Source organism: Mauremys reevesii, linkage group 1, assembly GCF_016161935.1.
Source record: "Mauremys reevesii isolate NIE-2019 linkage group 1, ASM1616193v1, whole genome shotgun sequence".
NCBI lineage: Eukaryota > Metazoa > Chordata > Testudines > Geoemydidae > Mauremys > Mauremys reevesii.
The window spans coordinates 252,061,199-252,084,288 of NC_052623.1; the positions used below are offsets into that span (position 1 = coordinate 252,061,199).

At 52.1% G+C, this 23,090-nt stretch overlaps 1 protein-coding gene across 5 annotated transcripts in view; it reads right to left on the reverse strand.

Annotated features, from left to right (window-relative positions):
• LOC120409342 (sodium- and chloride-dependent betaine transporter-like) overlaps positions 1–15,930 on the reverse strand; it is a 55,552-nt gene extending 39,622 nt beyond the window's left edge. For 4 of the 5 annotated variants that reach the window (XM_039547262.1, XM_039547251.1, XM_039547234.1 and 1 more), the window contains exons 1-4: positions 15,832–15,870; positions 6,839–7,049; positions 1,021–1,155; positions 123–263 (exon numbers count right to left, since the gene is read on the reverse strand). In XM_039547262.1, coding sequence (XP_039403196.1) covers positions 123–263; positions 1,021–1,155; positions 6,839–6,986 — 424 coding nt within the window. In that variant the 5' untranslated portion in view covers positions 6,987–7,049; positions 15,832–15,870. Of the gene's footprint in view, positions 1–122; positions 264–1,020; positions 1,156–6,838; positions 7,050–15,831 lie in introns of all 5 variants that reach the window. The other variant, XM_039547272.1, reaches the window with a different exon arrangement.
• Between the last annotated feature and the right edge of the window lie 7,160 nt (positions 15,931–23,090).

A 23,090-nucleotide genomic window follows, 5' to 3' on the forward strand; every position in this document is an offset into this window, starting at 1 on the left:
AAAGCAAACAATGTGAAAAAATGTGTTTAGTCAAATACCTAATTTTCTGTCAAAAAGCAGTTTTGATCGAAAGTTTTCAAACCCAGATCCTCTTTCCAGAAGCAGACTAGCTGAAGCTGTACCTGAGTTCCAAGGATTATTACAGGTGGCCCAGGGAAGCACAGCAGTAAAGGAGCTGAACAGGTAGAAGATAGCCCAGGACAGGATGACAATGTAGTAGATATTCAGATAGGATTCGATGACTTGTGAGGCGTATCCAATTCCTAAGAGGGAAAGGGACAGGGGTTAGGAAATGGCCCCAGGCTAGCCCCAAATAGATCAGACTTTAGCTTCAAATAGTGCCGTAGGCCATCCCACTGGAGTTGCAGGTGGGGCAGATTAATGAGCAATTTGGTTCACCAAAGAATCCTGTAAGACTCAGGTTAAGGGTGGGCGATCCAGATGTGGTTTATCATAGTGGAGAAATCAGAAATAAGAAGGGTTTTCACTGCTAATTACATCCCACGCCCAAACAATGGGGCCAGAGCAAAAGCATAGGATCAGGAAGGTGGTGGAATCTCCATCCTTATTGTTTAAGGCCCAGCTTGACAAAGCCCTGGCTGGGATGATTTAGTTGGGGATTGGTCCTGCTTTGAGCAGGGGGTTGGACTAGATGACCTCCTGAGGTCCATTCCAACCCTAATCTTCTATGATTCTAGGAGGTAGATTCTAATCCTGGCTCTGCCAATATCAGCAAATGCCACTCTGAGCAATTCATTTAATCTTTCTGTGCCTCAGTTTCCCCCACTGTAAAATGGAGATCATAAAACTTCAGGATAGTTGTGAGATTAATTCTCTGCGGTTTTAAAGTAGAGCTGTCCAGAAAACAAGAATTCAATTTCACAAAAAAAGGTCCAGGTTTTATCATTTGTTTTTGTTCTGCTTCAGAACAAGAAATAGACATTTTGAAATTTTTCACACAAAACCCCATGAGACCCAGAAATTCCATCGTGGACCCAAGAAACCCATTCATTGACTCACCTTCAAAGAGAGGGCAGATCTTCCGCCAGGCGGTGACCCCTCCCTGGCTGGTGTACTGCCCTAGCGCTGTCTCCAGGAAGAACACTGGGATCCCACAGGTGAAGAGGAAGATGAAATAGGGGATAAAGAAGGCACCTGCAGAGAGAGAGCGAGAGAGTGGGTAGCAAATGGAGGAATCTTTACTTCTCGACATTATCATAATCACCCATTACCAGGCACACTAAGAAGCGAGATGCACCATCAAGGCTCAGGTAAACACCCTTGAATGTAAATGCCTATCTGAACTAAATGGACCTGGTGGACCTGCAAAACTGTGCAGATCTTGCAAGAGAAAAGCCTCTCGGCTTTGTTCTTCTTGTCCTGGAAATACCCCATCACCCCTGTCCTCATGCTATTTCAGCACTGCCGCGTCTGGTCCTGGCAAGAAGACCAAAAAAAGCCACAGAATAATAAATGTTGACTATATTTTTCAGCCTTTAAAACCAGTTTGAGCAAAGGTTTGGGAAGATAAGAGGAAATCTTATTGTATCCAAACTGGGTCCTCCTTACCCAGCAGTCACAGGACAGCTCTCTTCAGTTGATTCTAAACTGCTGCCAGGATCTCGTTTAGTCTCCAGCCTTTCCTTCGCCCATCTCCTAATTTACCTTTCCAAAATGCAGCTGGACTCCACACTTCAGAACCCACCCACCCCAGTCTAATGGCAGACATACGGCAGGCAAATGCCATTCTCCCCCTGGTTAAAACAACAGCCCTCAGGGCCTCATCAGACACAAGGAACAAATGATAAGTGAATATATTCCCATCCTTTGCCCCAGTCCTCTGATAAAATCACAGATGTTTGGAATAAAGATTTGGGCTCCTTCTCTCAAAAGCAAATCTGGTTCTTCTTAGATCTGTTTCTCCCTTGCCAGAATCAGTCATGCAGACCCACTTTCCTTCCCATGAAGGATAATTAACAATTAGGTCTAAATAAAGAACATTTCTCCTTGTTCTTATGCCAGTAATGTTAAAATAAAGAGCAACATCAAAACGTTCCCTAAACACAGATGTATTATAGTTGCAGGGGACGTAGGGCCAGCAGACCCTTCATATCTAGACAGGATCAGTCCAAGTTCATGAAGTAGGAAACATAGATCCTGTACGTATTCAGCTAAAGGCAGCTGCTCCTTTCACAGCCACATAAAAGACCTTCAGTCAGAGTTCTTCGGAGACAACAGTATTATCCAGTACTTGATTAGATGAATCCTTCAGGAGATCCCATACCCTGTTTTCTGATTCTGATCATCCTAGTTGCTGATCAATTTAATGAATAATCATTTCTAAGAGTGCCACCTTACATTTATAAAGCTTCTTTCCATTCTGAAGTTCCCAAAGTGCTAGCCAGGATATCAGGGTTAACATCTATTTTTGCAAAAAAATGACATGGAAGCTTTCATGACTGTACAAGTGGTCAGCCGATCCCCCAACACAGTTCTGAGCCATTGTTTCTCAGTGGGAAGGGTGCTTTGTATTAAAACATGAAAACCACTTTCTGCAGCATCCTGAATTTTCTGTGGTAGTCTCCCAGCCAAGTTTTGCCCAGACCTAACTGTGGTCAGTTTGAGAGATCTAACAAGATCACAGCCTGATATGTTACAGCTACATTAGAAATAATCTTGAGGCAAATAATTTAGTAATTTTTAATGCAACAGACTGTATGAAAGTAGCCTTTTCAGTTACACTGGTCAGGATAGAGACTGCAAGGATTATCAGTCCTGATACTCCTGCTTCACCTGGCAGAAGAGACCCAAATGCAAGGTCACTGTAACCTGGCCTTTACTGAATGGGAAGTCAAAGGGGGAGTGGTATATAGGACTGTAAACATTATCTCACGACCTGCCCGTGGAATGAGAGAACAAGATGTGTTCTTAATACCTTGCAGGACTATATTATTTTAGTTTTCCTTAATAAACCAAAGTCCAACCATTTTTATAAACAAACTCGTGATGTTCAGTTCTCTCCCTCACTCGGTTTCATTTTACGGTCACTAGAAAATCTCATTTTTAACCATGTAAAAGATCTTACTGCAGTTTTACTGGAATAAGGAATTAAGCAAGTCACACAAGAAGCAGCAGTAAAGGGGGATGGACTCTCTCTGTGGGAATAGGTTTCAGAGTGGTAGCTGTGTTAGTCTGCATCAGCAAAAAGAACGAGGAGTACTTGTAGCACCTTAGAGACTAACAAATTTATTTGAGCATAAGCTCATCCAATGAAGTGGGTTTTAGCCCACGAAAGCTTATGCTCAAATAAATTTGTCTCTAAGGTGCCACAAGTACTCCTCGTTCTTTTTTCTGTGGGAATGTTTCCCCTGGCCAGGGGTTAGCTACTTATAGATCTATTACTGGGGAAGAAGTAGAGGTAGTGGTGTCCTTTCCTTTCTCATTCTCCCAGGCACACCCTCCTGAAGCTCCTCAAATTCATCTTTACTCCCAGGACTAGTGCCTTGCCCTGTAGCTTTGAAAATCCAGTGACCTTACTCAGCTTTAGAATTCACTGGGGACAACACACCTCTGTTTGGATAAGTGTTTTTCCTGATCCCCGATTACCAGAAATACCAAAGTACTGGGACAAAGGCTACAATCATGGGCCAGTCAGGCCTGAAGGGTGAGTTTAGTGTGGACGGGAGCATCACCTGGGTCACAGAACATACAGGATGAGGGGCAGTTGTCCAGGTGCCCTTGAGGAGGAGCCCAAGCCCTGAAGGAGATCACAGAATATCAGGGATGGAAGGGATCTCAGGTCATCTAGTCCAACCCCCTGCTCAAAGCTGGACACATCCCATCTAAATCATCCCAGGAAGGAGATCCCACCACCTCCCTAGGTAACCCATTCCAGTGCTTCACCACCCTCCTAGTGAAAAAGTTCTTCCTACTATCCAACCTAAACCTCCCCCACTGCAACTTGAGACCATTACTCCTTGTTCTGTCATCTGCTATCACTGAGAACAGTCTAGATCCATTCTTTTTGGAACCCCCTTTCAGGTAGTTGAAAGCAGCTATCAAATCCCCCCTCATTCTTCTCTTCTGCAGACTAAATAATCCCAGTTCCCTCAGTGTCTCCTCATAAGTCATGTGCTCCAGCCCCCTAATACTTTTTGTTGCTCTCTGCTGGACTCTTTCCAATTTTTCCACATCCTTCTTGTAGTGTGGGGCCCAAAACTGGACACAGTACTCCAGATGAGGCCTCACCCAGTGATGAGCTGCCAAAATCATAACAACCGGTTCCCTCCTCACCCCAGGAGGAGTCATGGCCCACCCCCCCGGGACTCCTGACCCATCCAACCCCCCGCGTTCCTTGACACCCCCCCACCCCAGGGACCTCTGCCCCATCCACCCCTGTTCCCTGTACCCTGACTGCCCCCTGCCGCCCCATCCAACCCCTCCTCTCATTCCTGATGGCCCCCCAGGACCCTTGCCCCATCCAACCACCCCTTCTCTCTGTCCCCGACTGCCCCTGGAATCCTTGCCCCTGACTGCCTCCCACCACCCCATCCAACCCCTGATCCTTTCTGACTGCCCCACCAGGACCCTTGCCCCTATTCAATCCCCCTGTTCCCTGCCCTCTGACCCCCCAACCCCCAAACTCCCCTGCCCTCTCTCCAACACCCGCTCCCTGCCCCCTTACCACGCTGCCTGGACGAGGCTGGAGCTGGGAGCCCGGGGACGCGGGGCCGGGGCAGGAGTCGCGGGGCCGGAGCCGGAGGATGTGGCGGGAGCCGGGCGGCCAGAGGCGGGGAGGGCTGCAGCCAGAGCCACGTAGCCGGAGCTGGAGCATGGCCGCGTGGCAAAACAGCAGAAGCCAGGCGGCTGGAGCCATGGGGCCAGGCTGGGCTGGAGGGCTGTGTCCGGAGCCAGGCATCCGGGTAGGTGGGGTCGCGGCCGCCGCTGTGCCCGGACCCACACTACCGGAGCTGGGCCGCAGCTGGGGACGCGAGGCCGGGCAGCCGGGGAGGGTCGGGGACGCGAGGCCGGGGACACAGGGCCGGTGGCGGCCGGGTGGTCGGGGATGCGAGGCCGGGGCCGGAGCCGGAGCCAGGTGGCCGGGGAGGGTCACGGCCGGGGACGCGGGACCGGGGACGCGGGGCCGGCCGGTCAGGGACGCGGGGCCGGCCGGGACCAGGTGGTCAGGGACGCGGGGCCGGCCGGGACCAGGTGGTCAGGGACGCGGGGCCGTGTGGCGGGGGAGGGTCGGGCTGGCTGTTGCAGGAGCCCAGTGAGAGGTCCGAGCGCGTGGAGAGGTGGTACCTGGCCGAGGCGGGGCCGCAGCCCCCCACCGCATCGTAGTCCGGGTAGGAGCTGCCCAGTACGCCCGGCTCGTCCGCCACCGTGGAGGTGTTGTCCCAGTCATCGTCGCTGCCCTGGGTGGGCTAGTAGGAGCCGCTGTAGGGCGCGGGCGGGAAGGCGGGTGGCAGCGGGAAGGGCTCGGCCGCTGCCGGAGGGGGGAGCTGCTGGACGGAGGGGTTGAAGGCAGCCAGGGGCACCATGGGCTCGGAGCCGCCGTGGGCCGGGCGGGGAGGGTCACGGCCGGGGACGGCCAGGTGGTCGGGGACGCGAGGCCGTGGCCGGGTGGCCGGGGAGGGTCGCGGCTGGATCCAGGCGGTCGGGGCCGCGGGGCCAGGCGGTCGGGGAGGGTCAGGGACGTGGGGCCGGTCACGGTCAGAGCTGCGGAGGGCCGGGGAGGGGGGGCCACGGGGCGCACGGCCCTCCTCGTTCCCTCTATCCCTACCTCAGTGTTGTCTTCCTGGGTCTCAGCGGGAAGCCTGCTTGCTTCTCAGCCCTCCCAGGCTTCCCATGCGAACAGCTGATTCACGGGAAGCAGGGCGGGAGGAGAAGCAGGGAGGAGCATTCATGGCAGGAGGTGGAGGCAGAGCTGAGGTGAGCTGGGGCAGCAGCAGGGAGCGCTTGTTAAATTTAGAAGCCCTTTTAGAACCAGTTTGTCCCATGGGGAACAACCGGTTCTAAAAGGGCTTCTAAATTTAACAACCGGTTTGCGCGAACCGGCTGCAGCTCACTACTGGCCTCACCAACGTCCAATAGAGGGGAATGATCACATCCCTCGATCTGCGGGCAATTCCCCTACTTATACAGCCCAAAATGCAGTTAGCCTTCTTGGCAACAAGGGTACACTGTTGATTCATATCCAGCTTCTCGTCCCCTGTAACCCCTAGGTCCTTTTCTGCAGAACTGCTGCCTAGCCATTCGGTCCCTAGTCTGTAGCAGTGCATGGGATTCTTCTGTCCTAAGTGCAGGACTCCGCACTTGTCCTTGTTAATAACAGCAACAAAGTGTTTTCCCCTGCCAGAAGATCAGCTGTGATCAGAGAGATCTTGGGAATAGCTGGGAGGAGGGGGAATGCATGGGGGCTGGGGAGGAAGGGTCCCAGGGACTGTTGGGTGGGGGAACTGACAGGGTGGGTTCCCTGGTGGAGGGAGCCCCCAAAGGTTCTGATAATTCAGCTGTGTTTTAGATAAGCATCTCACCTGTTGGCTGCCTCTACAAATGGCAAAGCTAGAGGTTCATCCATTATTAAAACGGGGAGCCTACTGAAAGCTGGATTGCTCCTCTCCATCTGGCAGAGCTACTCTGAGCATCCACCTGTGCAGTGAGATTTGTCTCCCACAGCCCAGCTTACCTCACTGTGTGATTGCTTCACTGGAGGTATGAGGGGTGGGTGTGCTCTCTGTGTATGGGCGTGTATATATGAACAGATGGAAGTGCCTGCTCTGGTGCTCATATTCCTGGGCCAACATCTCACGCAGCCTGGGCTTTATGGACTTACCACCTCCATTTTTGTAACAGAGATAAGGGAATCTCCAGACATTGCCCAGGCCGATGATCTCCCCAGCCATGGAGAGCATAAACTCCATTTTATTACTCCACTGGCCTCTTGGCTCCATTTCCGGCTTCTCCTTTTTAAGCAGCACCATGCCGCCATTGGGATCAGCCTCTACAGGTGCTTTACTCTCTGTGGCCCAACGCAGCAGGGAAAACTGGGAGGGAAAACAGAGCACAGACTGTAAAAAGCTGTTACAGGACACACAGGGGTAGTATATCCCTCAATAGTATTCATCACCATGTGTTTTTGACAGGTTTCCATGCCCCATTCGGGGCTTTTGTCCCACCTTCCCACCCCATTTCCGTTGGCGCCAAAGTTTGGTGGTCGGCCATTTTGAAATTTGTGTGTGTGTCTGTGTGTGTTTGAATAGAGGAAGTGTTGTGTGTGTTTGTGCTTGGATACATTGAGAGAAAGGTTGAAAGACTAGAGAGAGTTTAAAGATGAAAAAAGAAAGTTTGGGTAAGGTTTAGAGAAAAAAGGAAATTTGGAAGAAGAGAGGTAAGTTATTCAAGAAAAGAGATGATGGTGAAGGCCTAGTTTGGTATGCTATTAAAGAATAGAAAATTTTGAGATAAATATAAAAGGTGTATTAACTATCAGGGGGGTTAAGAAAAAAGTTAAATAACATTGAAAACTAGGTTTAAAAAGAAAATTTACTAAGGCAAAGTCTGTTCAGTAAGCACATGGTAAAAAAAAGTGATTAAAAAAAGCATTCAATACCAGTGTAGGTATATATAAAAAAAAAGTCAGAGAAAAAGAACAGGGCAAGAAAGCCCCCTTTGCAAAGGGCAAAGATTGAGAGTACGTGGTTGAATCGGAGAGAGACAGAATCTTTACTTTTCCTGTCTTCCTGTAGAATGAGGCAACTACTCGGTTCAGAAACTTTCAGGCTTGTTATCAGCACCATTGGATTGGACCAATCAGAGTTTGTTCTATAGCAGCGTCATATAATTCATTTTCCTGAACCAATCCTATAGTCTCAAGATTTTAAACAAGAGCCAATTCCCTTCTCTCTCCCTCCCCTCCTTTCTCCCCGCCTCCCTTGTAAGTGTCTTATTCTTATCTAAAGAAACAGACCCCCAACATTTTTTTCACCATGTAGCCCTTTTACATCGGGTTTTTTTATAAAAAGTTAAATCCATAAGCTTTTAGTAACAAACAATTTTTAAAAGTTTTCCTGTAGATTTTAAACTAATGGGGTTATTTTTTTTTAGTAAAAACAATGTGAAGCTGCAGCAAAGCTCCTGTTAGCAAAACAGCATCTGCGAGTCAGCGGATCATAGAGAAGGAGTTTGCTCCTTCACCTGCTTTTTAACAAACACAAGTAAATGTTACATTAAGTTTTGCAGAGGTATAATTACTTGAAAAGACAAACCTATCTGAAGACACATCCCTTTTGCATGTGTTTCAATAAAAAAAATCATGCAGAAGCACCCCAGGTTTAAAGCCACAGGCTTTTAGTGACAGTTCATATTTTCCTTATTTTGTAAAACACTGGATCAGAGAGAAGAATTTTGTTGTCCCCCCCTTTAAAAAACAAACAAAAAAAACAAATAGAGGTGAAAGGTTTAGAAAGGAATAAACACTTGAAAAGACAAGCCTATCTGAAGACACATTTCTTTGGTATAGGTGTGTTAATAACATGTGAGTTTGCAGAAATAGTCCAGGGTTAAAAACAGAAAGCCTGTTTATAAAAATAATGTATAGTGATAACGTTTTTCCCTAGGTTTTAGACTAACGTGGTTATTTTTTAGTAAGTCCAATATGAAACAGGCTTTTTCACCAAAGCCATTGTTAGCAAAAACAGCCTCTGTGATTAGAGAGAAGGCCAGAACATAAGAAAGCCCTAGGCCTGCTTTTAAAACAAAATTATACTCAAAACTTGTACTAAAAAGAATAGTAACTTTAACTGTAAATAAGCTTACTATATAAAATAAAGGCTTTTTACAATAAAAGTTTTAAAAAGCTAAAGTATGTAGCTAGAGGCCCTTCGTGTTTTTTTCAGAAAAGGACCCCTGCTCTGTTCTTATCTAAACAATCAGGACCCTGTACCAAAGCTGACCAACACATACTATAAACAATTTTAAAATGTGTTTTTTAAAGTAATGTCTAAAACCCCCTCTTTTTAACTTATTAAATAAACACATGAAAAAACAATCCTACCTGAAGACAGATTCCTTTTGCATATGTTTTAATAAAATAGAGCAGGCAGAAGCACCCCAGACCTAAACCCACAAAACCCTTACTAAGGGTATGGCTACACTGGCGATTTGCAGCGCTGGAAAGCCTCCACCAGCACTGCAATTAGTAAGTGGCCACACCTGCAAGGCACTTCCAGCGCTGCAACTCCCTGGCTGCAGCGCTGGCCGAACACCCCTCTCGGCATGGGGAATAAGGATTCCAGCGCTGGTGCTGCAGCGCTGGTCATCAAGTGTGGCCACACACCAGCGCTGTGATTGGCCTCCAGGGTATAAGGATGTATCCCAGAATGCCTGTTCAGCCACTCTGCTCATCAGGTCAGACTCTACTTCCCTGGCCTCAGGTGACCCGCCCTTTAAATGCCCCGGGAATTTTAAAAATCCCCTTCCTGTTTGCTCAGCCAGGTATGGAATGCAATCAGTGAATCTTTACAGGTGACCATGCCTCCACGTGGCAAACGAGCCCCAGCATGGAGCAATGGCGAGCTGATGGACCTCATCAGTGTTTGGGGGGGAGGAATCTGTGCAGGCACAGCTGCGCTCTAGCCGTAAGAATTATGATACCTTTGCCCAGGTATCGAGAGCCATGATGGAAAGGGGCCATGAGCGTGACGCGGTGCAGTGCAGGGTAAAAGTAAAGGAGCTGTGGAGTGCCTATTGCAAAGCACGTGAGGGAAACCGCAGATCCGGCAGTGCCCCCACGACCTGCCGGTTTTACAAGGAGCTGGATGCGATTTATGGGGGTGACCCCTCTGTAAATCCAAGGACCACGATGGACAGTTCAGAGCCAGTAGAGGAGGGGGAGGGGGAGGCAGACAGTGAGGCTACTGTGGTGGGGGAAGACACCCCGGAGTTCCAGGAGGCATGCAGTCAGGAGCTCTTCTCAAGCCAGGAGGAAGCTAGCCAGTCGCAGCCCCTGGAACTTGGTGCAGAAGAATCACAGGAGCAGGTCCCAGGTAAGCAGCTTTTATTGCAATGCAAAGGTTTTGGGAGAGGAGGGGGCATGGTATGGCTGCATGCCTGCATGCCTAGACATGGAATATCCCATTGATGTGGTCTATCACGTCGCAGTAATTTGCCTCTGTAATCTCTTCAAAAGTTTCTGCAAGAGCATAGGCAATTCACGTGACCAAGTTTAAAGGGAGAGCCATTGTGGTCCCTGTCCCATTCAGGCTAATGCGTCCGCGCCACTGTTCCAGGAGGGGTCGGGGAACCATGCTTGCACAGAGGCACGCTGCATAAGGACCCGGGCGGAATCCGCATTGTTGTAGGAGGGTAACCCGCAGAAGGGAGATATCTTCCAGTATTAACTCCTGTGGGAAATGGAGGGAGTGTTTCAGTGTTGGTTTCCCCAACTGCATAGCGTGGCAGGCAGGAACCCCAGGGTTAACAAAGCCCCGAAACAGGCAGCCTAGCCATTAAGCAAGAAGCACCCTGCTCGAGCACACCGCGGAAGGAAACCCCAGGGTTAATTCCTGAGGGAGATGGAGGTGCTGCGTTTAACAAAGCAGCAGCACCCTGCTCAAGCACACCGCGGAAGGAAACCCCAGGGTTTATTACCATTACCATTTCTGGGAGGCTGTGAATTCTCTAGCAGTTGCTGAAATGTGTGAGGAATGCTTGTGAGACTTTAAAATAACTTCAGATTATACACAATGGAAGCTCTCTTAAAATGTATCATTTGCTGCATTTTTACAGTGACCTTGAGTAGTCCTGGGCCAGTCTTATCAGTGACTGAAAGAAAGCTGCAAAACCTGAGGAGGAAACCGAACAAGAGCAAAGAAGAACTGTTGAAGTCAGTAATGAACCAGTGTGCAACAGAGAATAAAAATGCGCAGGAATGGAGAGAAAAGATGCATCACTGGAGGCAAACAGAAAGCAGGAGAAAGGCGTTGACGCTGAAGAAAACCACGAGGCAGCTTATAAACCTCATTGCGCGCCAAACAGACTGTATGCAGTCAATGGTAGCAATGCAGGCAGAGCACTACCGTGCCAAACCCCCACCCTCCCAAACCTCTTTCCCCTATGCACCAATGTCAGCTCCAAGTCCCGTTCCCCAGCATCCAGGTTCTTACCTACACCATCACCAGCTGCCCCCGACACCTGTACGGTCACCTATGAGCCCAGAGAACTACGACCCTTACTCTCTGCACTCAACCCCCATCACCATGCAACAGTACAATCCTGAGGTGCACAGCACTCCTGGCAGTACATATGAAAAACTATGAATGTACAGTTCAACAACCAACCCCCCTGCCCGTGTACTTCCTTTTTTTTAAATAAATGATATCTGATTATGAATCAGTTTTTATTATTGCATAAAGTGAAAGATAACAAACCCCAATGAAAACACAGGTAACAAACATCAAGGAAAACACAGGCACTTAAAAGCACTGTAACCAGTGCACGTCACTCCTGGTCAAGGCAAAAAAACATTACTGTTGGCTTTCAGACTCAAATTTCTCCCTCAAGGCATCCCTAATCCTTGTTGCCCTATGGTGGGCGTCTCTAGTAGCCCTGCTGTCTGGCTGTGCAAATTCAGCCTCCAGGAGTTGCACCTCGTTGGTCCATGCCTGGCTGAATGCTTCACCCTTCCCTTCCCAAATATTATGGAGGGTACAGCACGCGGATAGAACCGCAGGGATGCTGCTTTCCCCCAAGTCTAGCTTCCCATACAGACATCTCCAGCGAGCTTTTAAACGGCCAAAAGCACACTCCACAGTCATTCGGCATCAGCTCAGCCTGTAGTTGAAACGGTCCTGGCTCCTGTTCAGCTTCCCTGTATATGGTTTCATGAGCCAAGGCATTAATGGGTAAGCGGGGTCCACAAGGATCACAATGGGCATTTCAACGTCCCTTACTGTTATCTTTCGGTCTGGGAAAAATGTACCTTCCTGCATCTTCCTGAACAGGCCACTGTTCCGAAAGATGCGTGCATCATGCACTTTTCCAGGCCAGCCTGTGTAAATATCAATGAAACGCCCACGGTGATCCACAAGCGCCTGGAGAACCATAGAGAAATACCCCTTGCGATTAATGTACTCGTAGGCTAGGTGGGGTGGTGCCAGAATAGGAATATGCGTCCCATCTATTGCCCCTCCACAGTTAGGGAAACCCATTTCTGAAAAGCCATCCACAATGTCCTGCACGTTCCCCACAGTCACGGTTCTCCTCAGCAGGATGCGATTAATGGCCCTGCAAACTTGCATCAACACGATTCCAACGGTCGACTTTCCCACCCCAAACTGGTTCCCGACAGACCGGTAGCTGTCTGGAGTTGCCAGCTTCCAGATTGCAATAGCCACCTGCTTTTCCACCGTCAGGGCAGCTCTCAATCTTGTGTCCTTGCACCGCAGAGTGGGGGCGAGCTCAGCACATAGTCCCATGAAAGTGGCTTTTCTCATACGAAAGTTCTGCAGCCACTGCTCGTCATCCCAGACTTCCATGACAATGTGATCCCACCACTCACTGCTTGTCTCACGAGCCCAAAAGCGGCGTTCCACGGTGCTGAGCATTTCCGTTACCGCCACAAGCATTTTCATGTCACCCGCTTTAGGAAAATCCATATCATCATCGGACTCCTCACTGTCACTTTGGAGCTGAAGGAGGAATAGCTCAACTGCCAAACGTGATGTGCTGGCGACAGTCAGCAGCAAATTCCTCAGCAGCTCAGGCTCCATTTCACAGCGTGCTGAACTCACAATGGCAAGAAACGTGGACGGCGAAACTGAGACTGCTGGGAAGTGAAGCGATGCACCACGGGGCGTTGGAACAGGAAGCGGAATGACCCACACACTTCCTTCCCCTTCCCACAATACTCAGCGCCAAAACGGCGCCAAAACGGGATGAGGTGCTCTGTGGGATAGCTGCCCACAATGCACCTCTCAGTACAGCGCTGGAAATGCTGCCAATGTGGCCACACTGCAGCGCTGGCCCTGCACAGCTGGACGACCAGCGCTGCAAACTACCAGCGCTGCAAACCGTAAGTGTAGCCATACCCTAAGAAAAAGTTTTTCCTCAAGGTTTTTAGTGAGAACCATTAGAAACAGCCTTTTGAAGGCAGTGGATTAGAAAAGAAGACCCCTTTGAAAAACAGGCTATATTACACCCTGGGCATAAGTGTTTTAATAAAATGTAAATCTGCAGAAACAGTTCAGGGTTAAAAACCTGTTTATAAAAGTAAAGTTTTTTCCTAGGTTTTAGGCTAAGGTGGTTATTTTTTAGTAAGCACAATGTGAAAACAGCAGGCTTTTGCAGCTGTCAGCAAAAACAGCCTCTGTGACCAGAGAGAAGGCGGCCCTAGGTCTGTTTTTAAAACAAAATTATGCCAAATACTTGTATTAGAAAGAATAGTAACTTTAACTGTAAATAAGCTTACTATATAAAATAAAAACCTTTTAACCATTAAAGTATGTAGCCAGAAGATTTTTGCCTTTTTTCTCCCGCAGAAAAAAAAAACAAGTAAAAGGGCCCCTGCTCTGCTCTTATCTAAACAACCAGGACCTTCTTCTCCCCCCCCCCACTGTAACGAAAGCTGACCAACACATAATATAAACAATTTTAAAATGTGTTTTTTAAAGTAATGTTTAAACCCCCCCATCTTTTGTAATTTATTAAATAAACACTTAAAAGACAAACCTACCTAAAGACACATCCCTTTGTTTACAGGAGTGTTTCAATTAAAAAAAACAAACAAAAAAAAAACGCACGCAGAAGCACCTCTGGCCTAATCCCTGACTAAGAAAAAGGTTTTAAAAGCTTTTCCCCAATGTTTCTAGTAAGAACAACTTGAAACAGCCCTTTGAAGGTACTGGATTAGAAAAGAAGACGACAACCCCTTTGAAAAACAGGCTACCTGAAGACACTTTTTTTTTTTTTTTTAAATTTAGCCCCATTGGCATAAGTGTTTCAATAAAATGTAAGTATGCAGAAACAACCCAGGGTTAAAAAACACAGAAAACCTGTTTATAAAAGTAATGTATAATGATAAAAAAGTTTTTCCCTAGGTTTTAGGCTCGCATTGGTCATTTTTTTTTTTTAAAAAGGACAGTTTGAAACAGTAGGCTTTTGCAGCAAAGCAGCTGTCAGCAAAAAACAGCTTCTGTAAACCAGTAGATTAGAGATAAGAAGGCTGCTTCTTTGCCTGCTTTTTAACAAATACAAGTGAAAGTTATATTAAGTTTTGTAAAGGAATAAACACTTTAAAGCACAAGCCTATATGAAGACAGAGCCCTTTATTTAACATTTTTACAAGTGTTTCAATTAAAACAATGAGCATGCAGAAAACACCCCTGAGTGAAAACCACAGAACCTTAGTAACAGCTAGTTTATATGCCCCTTATTCTGTAATCCAGTGGATTAGAGAGAAGTTTATTTTCCTCTCCACTTTTTAACAAATTCCTATGAAAGTTATAGTAAGCTTTTATTTTCCTAGGACTTTTAGATTTAAGTATGAATTTTTTGTTGCATTATCAGAATGCTTTTGTTTTTAAATGTTTGCAACCCGTGTGCTGAGACACAGGTACAAGCTCCTGTGTTTGTTTTGGGTCCATAGATTTTATTAAAATAATACAACACAGGCTGGAGCTCTCTCTACATTTTAAAAACAGATAAGACTAGTTAGACTAGCCAGTGCTCCATGTACTATAGTGTGTATTAGCAAGGCTCTAGGGCTCACTCCTTCAGTTTGCTTAGTTTTTTTTTTTAAACACAGACTGCTTTCCTAACTTTTTATATGCTGTTAAAGTTTTAAAAAATCATGAGATTGCATTGAAAAATACTTTATGAAAGTTATAACAAGTATTTTATTCCATTTGCTGATTGTAAAAGAAAAAAACCCACCACTTTGTGACTGCATGAAGCTTAGAGATAGCCTATCTGAAGAATACCTCACCCCCTGATTCCCCCCACATACTTTTAACACTTGCTAAACATGCAGTGTTTTATTATATAAAGGTTTTTAACATGAAAATACAGAATTGTCTGAGATGTAACTTAAAATGACCTCTTTAAAGGATATTCTGTATGCAGTGAGAACTATTTGAAGCATTATGTTTTTTATAAAGTTTATTATGAAAAAGCAGTATTGACTGTGCTGTAACAAACAAGGCTCCTCTTAGAGATATTTTGTAGAAGTTTAGTGAACTAAAAAGGCTTAATATACTATCCTGTCCTTTTAAAAATATCAAAACAACAGCTGGGTAAAGAATATGAAAACTGGCAATTGAGGGGAGTTTACATATGTGTTTTAATAAAAAAAAGATTGCTTTTTAAAGTTTGGATTTATACAAAAAACAGAAGAAAAAATAGCTTATGTAAAAAAAGTTAGCTTTTTTTTTTTTAAACCAGAGATATGGAGCCTACCTTCCTCCCTCCCTCCCCCACATTTCTTCTTTTTTAATTTTTTTTTCTTAATTTAAACCAAGGACAAACAAATTTAAAAAAAAGCCAGAGCCACAGAGATTAGGCCCTGGGGGTAAGAAAGCTGTCCTGAGTTTTAGGGGGCATGTTGATAACTCTTTCAGTGAAACGCTTTTGCAGGCAGCCAGTCTGTGTTAGTTGTTATGCTTTAGCATGGGCAAACATTTATTATTCAGAGGCACTTTCCCACTTTATGAGGTATTATCGCCCTCATTTTACAGCCTATCAGAAATATTAACAAAAACAAGCTTAAAGATACTGTGACAAAGTTCCTCCTCTATCTTGGTGGGTCCTGTACTTATTGGCAGATTTGCTCACCTCAGTGATCTTCCCCACAGTCAGCTCCTCCTGTGTCTGATCAGGAGTTGGGAGGTTTAGGGGGAACCCAGGCCCACCCTCTACTCCAGGTTCCAGCCCAGGGTCCTGTAGATTGCAGCTATCTATAGTGTCCCTGTAACAGCTGCATGACAGCTAGGACCTTCCTTCTGGTGTCTGATAACACTTGTACTCCTCAGTCCTCCAGCAACACACCCTCTCACTCTCAGCTCCTTGTGCCTCTTGCTCCTAGCTTCTCACATACACTTCCTGTCCTCTGGCTCCTCCTCACCTGACTGCAGTGAGCTCCTTTTTAAACCCAGGTGCCCTGATTAGCCTGCCTTGATTGGCTGCAGGTGTTCTAATCAGCTTGTCTGCCTTAATTGGTTCTAGCAGGTTCCTGATTACTCTAGTACAGCCCCTGCTCTGGTCACTCAGGGAACAGAAACCTTTTTCTCCAGTGGCCAGAAGACCTCCCTTCTGCTACTTTGCTGTAGAGGGTAGGAGGGAGAGGGCTGCTACTGCTCTGGCTGCTCCCCTGGCTGGGCTAGACACCACCACCCACCCCCTTTCTCTGCTATCTGCTTGCTGGCTGGCTAGTAGATTCCCCACCACCACCACCCAGTTACTGTTGTTACTCCACCTACAGCCCCTGGGGGGGGGGGGGCTGCTGGCCTGCTCCCCGGAGGAGGGGAGTGAGGGACCCCAGCTCCAGTTGCTGAGGGCTCCACCACCACCATCTTCTGAGCGGGGTCCCTCCTGCCTGGCCACCAGACCACCGCCTGGAGCTGCTGTGTTTGCTGCTGGGGAGCTGCTGGAGCCCCGAGGAGGGAGAGGAGGAGGAGAGAGCCGCCTGCTGCTGGAGGACCTCATGAAGACTCTGCAGACCACCGTGGAGGGGGCACTACAGGACTGAGTATTTTTCAGACTGTGCTCTTGTGGTGGGGGTTTGGACTGTGTCTGTTGGGATGCCGGGGGTGTGGCGTGGAGCCTGCCCCAGGTCCATCCGTGTCCCCCTTCGCCCCCACCACCATCGTTGCCCCCTCCACCACCCCCGCTGGCTGTTTTCCTTCTGCTTCGGCCTCCTGCCTCTGGGACTGAGCTGCTCACCTGGCTTGCCACGCCCACTTCCACCATTTGGGCCTGCAGCAGCAGCCAGCTACCATTGACTTTTTGCACAAGTGCCCGTGGGCGCACCCCCCACCCCCACCCCCTTGGCCTGGCCCCCTCTCCTTTGCCACATTTGTCTGCCCCACCCTTTTCCCTCTGTGGCCCTGATTGTCCTGCCCCAGCCCTGCAGCTAGCCCCGTGGTCCCTCTGCCCCATTCCTAGCTCAACTTCCCCCCCTCCCCTGCGATTCCCCAGCCCTGATTAGCTCCTCTCCTCGTGCGCCCATGCCCCCTCCCATGCGCTTGTGCCCTTCCCCCATTTGAGTTTGCCCTTGTTCACTCACCCCCCTATGCTGTTAGCCCCCCTGATCCCCTAGTGCAACTAGAGGAGCCGGAATTACCCTCTGGGTTGGTGACCTGACACCCTCCCGCCCCTGGGTCCTCGATTGCTCCCCACGCCCCTTTAGCCTTCCCTTTCTGGCACCCTCCTCCCCTGCCTGCAGCCTAGCGGGGAGGGGTGGTCGCTTCCTCTCCCTCCCCTCCCCTCCCCTCGCTGTTTGTCCCCCTCCCCGCTCTCGTTATGGTGGGGGACGCGGCGGGGGAAACCTCTCGCGATGCTCCCACCGCCCCTCCTCCAGAAACCCCTGTGTCCATTCCCCAAGCCTCTACCTCGACCGCCGCTGCCAGTCTATCTGCCACCACCCCCGCTGGGGCACCGGCAGCGGCAAGTACCGGGGAGACCTCTGCTGCTGCCACGTCCCTCGCCCCTTCTGATTCGGGGGGAGCCCCCCCAGCTAGTGGGAAAGGTCGGGGTGGGAAGAAGGGTAAGGGCCCCGCTAAAAAGACCAAGCCCTCCATGGCAGGGACTACCCCCGCTGCCGTGGCCCCGCTACCAGCTGCGACATCCCTCCCTGCTGCTCCCTCCACCAGCTCCGCGGGTGTCCCTCCCCTGGCCCCCAGGGCACACGCCCAGGTGGCGGCGGCCCCCCCGCCTGCCGCTGCTCCTCCGAACACCGCTTCCGCTACCATCTATAGCGGCCGGGGCCCCTTCCCCACCTTGACCAGGAAGCACGGTGCCCGCTGCCTCCTGGTGCCCGCCTCGCCCCACGTGGAGACTTACGTGCGGGCATTGGCGAGGGTGATGGGGCCCACGGCCATCGTGGCGGCCTCCAAAATGTACGGGAGGGTAGTCTTCTTCCTGGCATCGGAGGCCGCCGCCCAGAAGGCGGTAGAGACGGGTCTGGCGGTGGGGGATGTGTTCGTCCCCCTGGAGCCGTTGGAAGACCTGGGGGTCCACTTGATCCTGACCTCCGTCCCTCCCTTCCTGCCCAGTGCCGCCCTGCTGCCTGCCCTTTCTGCCCTGGGTCGCCCTATCTCCGTCATCAGCCCTCTCCCATTGGGCTGCAAGGACCCCGCCCTCCGTCACGTCCTCTCGTTCCGCTGGCAAGTGCAGCTTCAACTGCCGCCGGTGGTGCGTGATGGAGAGGCGCTCGAGGGGTCCTTTCTGGTCCCCTACCAGGGAGCCTGCTACCGGGTGCATTACTCGATGGGGGAGGCCCAGTGCTACCTCTGCCGGGTGATGGGGCACGTCCAGAGGGACTGCCCCTTGGCCCGGCATGGAGGAGCGTCCGGGACCCCCGAGCCCCGGCAAGGCGCCGGCCCTGTCACCGCTGATGCCTCTGGCTGCCCAGCACCTGAAGCTGCCCCTGCTCCTTCTCAGTCCACCGCTGTGGAGGAGGGTGCGGCAGAGATACCACCAGGCGTGGGAGAGGGCCCGCCCCAGGGAGTCTCCTCCCTCGTTCCTGCTGCCCCTCCATTGCCTACCTGAGTCCTTGAGCCATCGCCCTTGCCCCCCGACCCGACCCCTGTTAGCCAGCCCCCAGATGATGCCATGGAGGGCTGGTCCTTAGTGCAGGGGAAGCAGGGCAAGCGGAAGGCTTGGGCCCCGTTTCATTCTTCGGATTCGGAGACCCCCCTGGAAGAGCAGGAAGGCGGGCACCGATGACGAGCCTTCCGCCTTGCCCCCTGACGATGCCCATTTTGTGGTGCCCGCTGGGGACATCGTGGCAGCACCGGAAGGTAACACTGCCCCTCCTCCGGGGTCCCTTCCCGTGGAAGCCCCCAAGGGAGCCCCTCTCGCCCCCTTGCCATCCGAAGCCCCTGCGAGAGCCGAGGTGGGTGTTGCTTCGGGTGCTGGCGGGGAGGGCCCCGGGGTGGCGGACGGCGATCTCCCTTCCATTTACGAGGAGATTGAGGCCCTGGGTCTGACCCCAGTCACGCAGGGGGAGGACGACCCTTTGCCAGCGGGCCTCGATCTGAGAGACCTCACCTCAGTCCCCCTGTCCCTGTGTTCCCTTCCCCTGTCTGCTGCTTCTGCTCCCGCCTCTGAGGGTTCCCTGGGGTCTTCCATCAGCCCGGCTGCAGGTGGCACCCCACTGACGGCCGCCGAGCCCATTAAGGTGATGGCCAGTGCCCCACTGCCTGGACCCACTTCCCATGGGGTGTCCCTCTTGGGTGTGGGGCAACCGACCTCCTTCCCGGACAGGGACCCCATTGATGACCTTCCATCTCCGGATGCCGTGGCTGCCGCACCTGCCATAGTGGCTGAGCCCGGCATCGTTAAGGGTCCCCCTCCCACCCCCCAGATCCCTGAACCTGACCGGGAGGGACCACCTTCCTGCGGCCCGATTACTGAGGCTCAGGATCCTGCTTCTGCCCCTCTCCCCGATTCTCTTCCTGATCCCACCCCTACTCCTGACCCCTGCCCTATCCCTGTCCCCTCCGCCTCCTGTGATGCCATTGCCGCCCCTGGGGATATCCCCCAGGGAGCGGCCTTAGTAATTTTCCCCTGCCCTGATCCACCAGGGGCTGCTGTTCTCCTTTCACCGCCCCCTGTTGAACCGGGGAGCGGGGCAGGCCGCGTGACGTCAGCCCATCGGACACCATGTTGAGGGTTTGCCCCATGCCTGCCCGCTTCGGTGGGCCACGGGGCTGTGACCGGGGCCCCGCTGGGGGACGGTCGTCGATCCGTTACCCCGCCCCCCCATGCACTGAGGGAGTTGCTGCGGGAGTTCCTTGAGGACATCCGTGGCTCCCGTAACAAGGTCCAGCTTGCGCTCCAGCAGTGGGGGGATTTCCATCAGATCCTCCGGGCCGTGAGGGCCCTCATGGGGGAGGGTAAGAGGACTGGGAAGCAGGCTGCCGTGGCCTACCAGCGGGTCCGCCTCTTCCGTGACTCTTTACTCACCTACAGGGTTGGTCACAGATTGCTGCGCGGCCCGACGGTGGCCGTGGGCGTGTCTGCCGGTGAGGATCCCCCCCCAGTCCTCCTTGTGGCACCGATCATCTTTGCCACGTTAAACGCCCGGGGCTGTAGGATGCGTCTCTGCAGGAGCCAGGTGCTCTCCTTCCTTCTGGAGGGGAGGTACTCTGTGGTTTTCCTGCAGGAGACCCATACGGATCTGGCCGCTGAAGCTAGCTGGCGGCTGGAGTTGGGGGACAGGGTCTACTTTAGCCACCTCTCAGTTCGCACAGCTGGAGTGGCAACCCTGTTCTCCCCCGACCTACGACCCGAGGTGCTGGGGGTCGCCGAGGCTGTGCCGGGCTGCCTGCTGCACCTCCGGGTCCACATGGAGAGGCTTGTGCTAATCTTGTCAACGTCTACACCCCGACATCAGGCCCGGAGAGGTTGCGTTTTTATCAGCAGGCGTCCATCTTCCTCGGCTCCCTGGATCCTCGTGAGTGCCTGGTCCTGGGCGGGGACTTTAACACCACCCTCAAGGAATGGGACCGCTCGGGGACTGAGCAGTGCCCGGCCGCCGCGGACGTTCTCCGGGAGATCATTGAACGCCACTCCCTGGTGGACATCTGGTGCGACCACCACCCGGACGACGTCTCAACGTTCACCTTCGTCCGGGTGGAGGCCCATCGGTCGCGCCACTCCCGGCTGGACCGCATTTACCTGTCACATTTCCACCTTTCACAAGCCCACTCCTCCAGCATTCGGCTGGCCCCCTTTTCGGATCACCACCTTGCCACCCTGACGGCCTCTCCCTGCGTGGAGAGGCCGGGGCCGGCCTATTGGCACTTTAATAATAGTTTGCTGGAAGACGCGGGCTTCATGGCGTCCTTCCGGGAGTTCTGGCTGGCCTGGCTAGGGCAGAGGCACGCCTTTCCCTCGGCGCGCCGGTGGTGAGACCTGGGGAAGGTGCGCGCCCGGCTCTTCTGCCGCGACTACACCCGGAGCGCCAGCCGACGGAGGGATGTGGCGATAGAGCAGTTGGAACGGGAGGTCTTGGAGCTGGAGAGGCGTCTGGCCACCTGCCCCGAGGATCCATCCCTCTGTGGAGCGTGCTGGGAGAAGTGGGAGGAGCTCCGGGCCCTCGAGGATCATCGAGCCCAGGGTGCCTTTGTTCGATCCCGCATCCGCCTCCTTCGGGAAATGGATCGTGGCTCCCGCTTCTTCTACGCCCTGGAGAAAAGGAGGGGGCCAAGAAGCATGTCACCTGCCTCCTGGCGGAGGACGGTGCCCCCCTCACGGATCCGGCGGAGATGTGCAGGAGGGCCAGGGCCTTCTACGCGACTCTTTTCTCCCCGGATCCGACCGATCCTAACGCTTGCAGAGTGCTCTGGGATGGACTCCCGACGGTCAGCGCGGGCGACCAGGACTGGCTAGAGCTGCCTCTCACTCTGGCCGAGTTCTCAGAAGCCCTCCCTCGCATGCCCACCAATAAATCTCCGGGCATGGACGGGCTGACCGTGGAGTTCTACTGCGTGTTCTGGGACGTCCTTGGCCCAGACCTAGTCACCGTCTGGGCCGAGTATTTGCAGGGTGGGGTCCTCCCTCTCTCGTGCAGGTGAGCCGTGCTCACCTTATTGCCGAAGAGCGGGGACCTCCGCGACTTACGGGATTGGCGTCCCATCTCGCTCCTCAGCAAGGACTACAAAATCATTGTGAAGGCCATCTCGATGCGGCTAGGGTCCATGCTGGCGGACGAGGTCCACCCGGACCAGACCTACACTGTCCTGGGCCGCATGATATTTGATAACCTGTATCTGGTCCGGGACCTTCTGGAATTAGGGTGTAGGGATGGTCTGTCGTTTGCCCTCTTATCCCTGGATCAGGAGAAGGCGTTCGACAGGGTAGACCACGGGTATCTCCTGAGCACTCTGTGAGTGTTCGGCTTTGGACCCCAGTTTGTGGGTTTTCTCCAGGTGCTGTATGCTTCCGCGGAGTGTCTGGTCAGGCTCAACTGGACCCTGACCGAGCTGGTCAGCTTCGGGCAAGGAGTACAGCAAGGGTGTCCCCTCTCGGGTCAGCTGTACGCTCTGACAGAGGAAGGTCGAGCCCTTCCTCTGTCTCCTCCGTCGGAGGCTGACGAGGTTGGTGCTTTGAGAGCTGGAGCTGCGGCTGGTCCTGTCGGCGTATGCAGACGATGTGCTCCTCGTGTTCCAGGACCCAGGCGACTTGGTGTGGGTGGAGGCTTGCCAGGCCATTTACTCGGCGGCCTCCTCCGCCCGGGTCAACTGGGTCAAGAGCTCTGGTCTGGTGGTCGGGGACGGGTGGCAGGCGAGCTCCCTCCCACCCACGCTTCAGGCCATCCGGTGGAGCGCGGGTCCGCTGCTGTGTCTCGGCGTTTACCTTTCTGCCACGCATCCGTCTCCACCGGAGAACTGGCACGGTTTAGAGGGCAGGGTGACAGAGCGGCTCTGGAAATGGACAGGACTACTCTGGTGCCTCTCTCTCTGAGGGAGGGCGCTGGTGCTAAATCAACTAGTCCTGTCCATGCTCTGGTACCGGCTCAACACCCTGGTCCCAGCCCTGGATTTCCTGGCCAACCCCCGGAGGGTGGTTCTGGAGTTCTTTTGGCCAGGAACGCACTGGGTCTCTGCAGGGGTGCTCCACCTGCCCCTGGAGGAGCGGGGACAAGGCCTGAAGTGCCTGCACACTCAGGTCCACGTCTTCCGCCTCCAGGCCCTGCAGAGGCTCCTGTATGGTGCTGGTAGTCCAGCGTGGAGCGTATTGGCGCATGCCTTCCTCTGCCGCTTCCGAGGGCTCTGATACGACCGGCAGCTCTTTTACCTCCATCCAAGAGGTCTTCTGCGAGACCTCTCTGGGCTGCTGGTCTTCTACCAAGACCACCTCCGGACCTG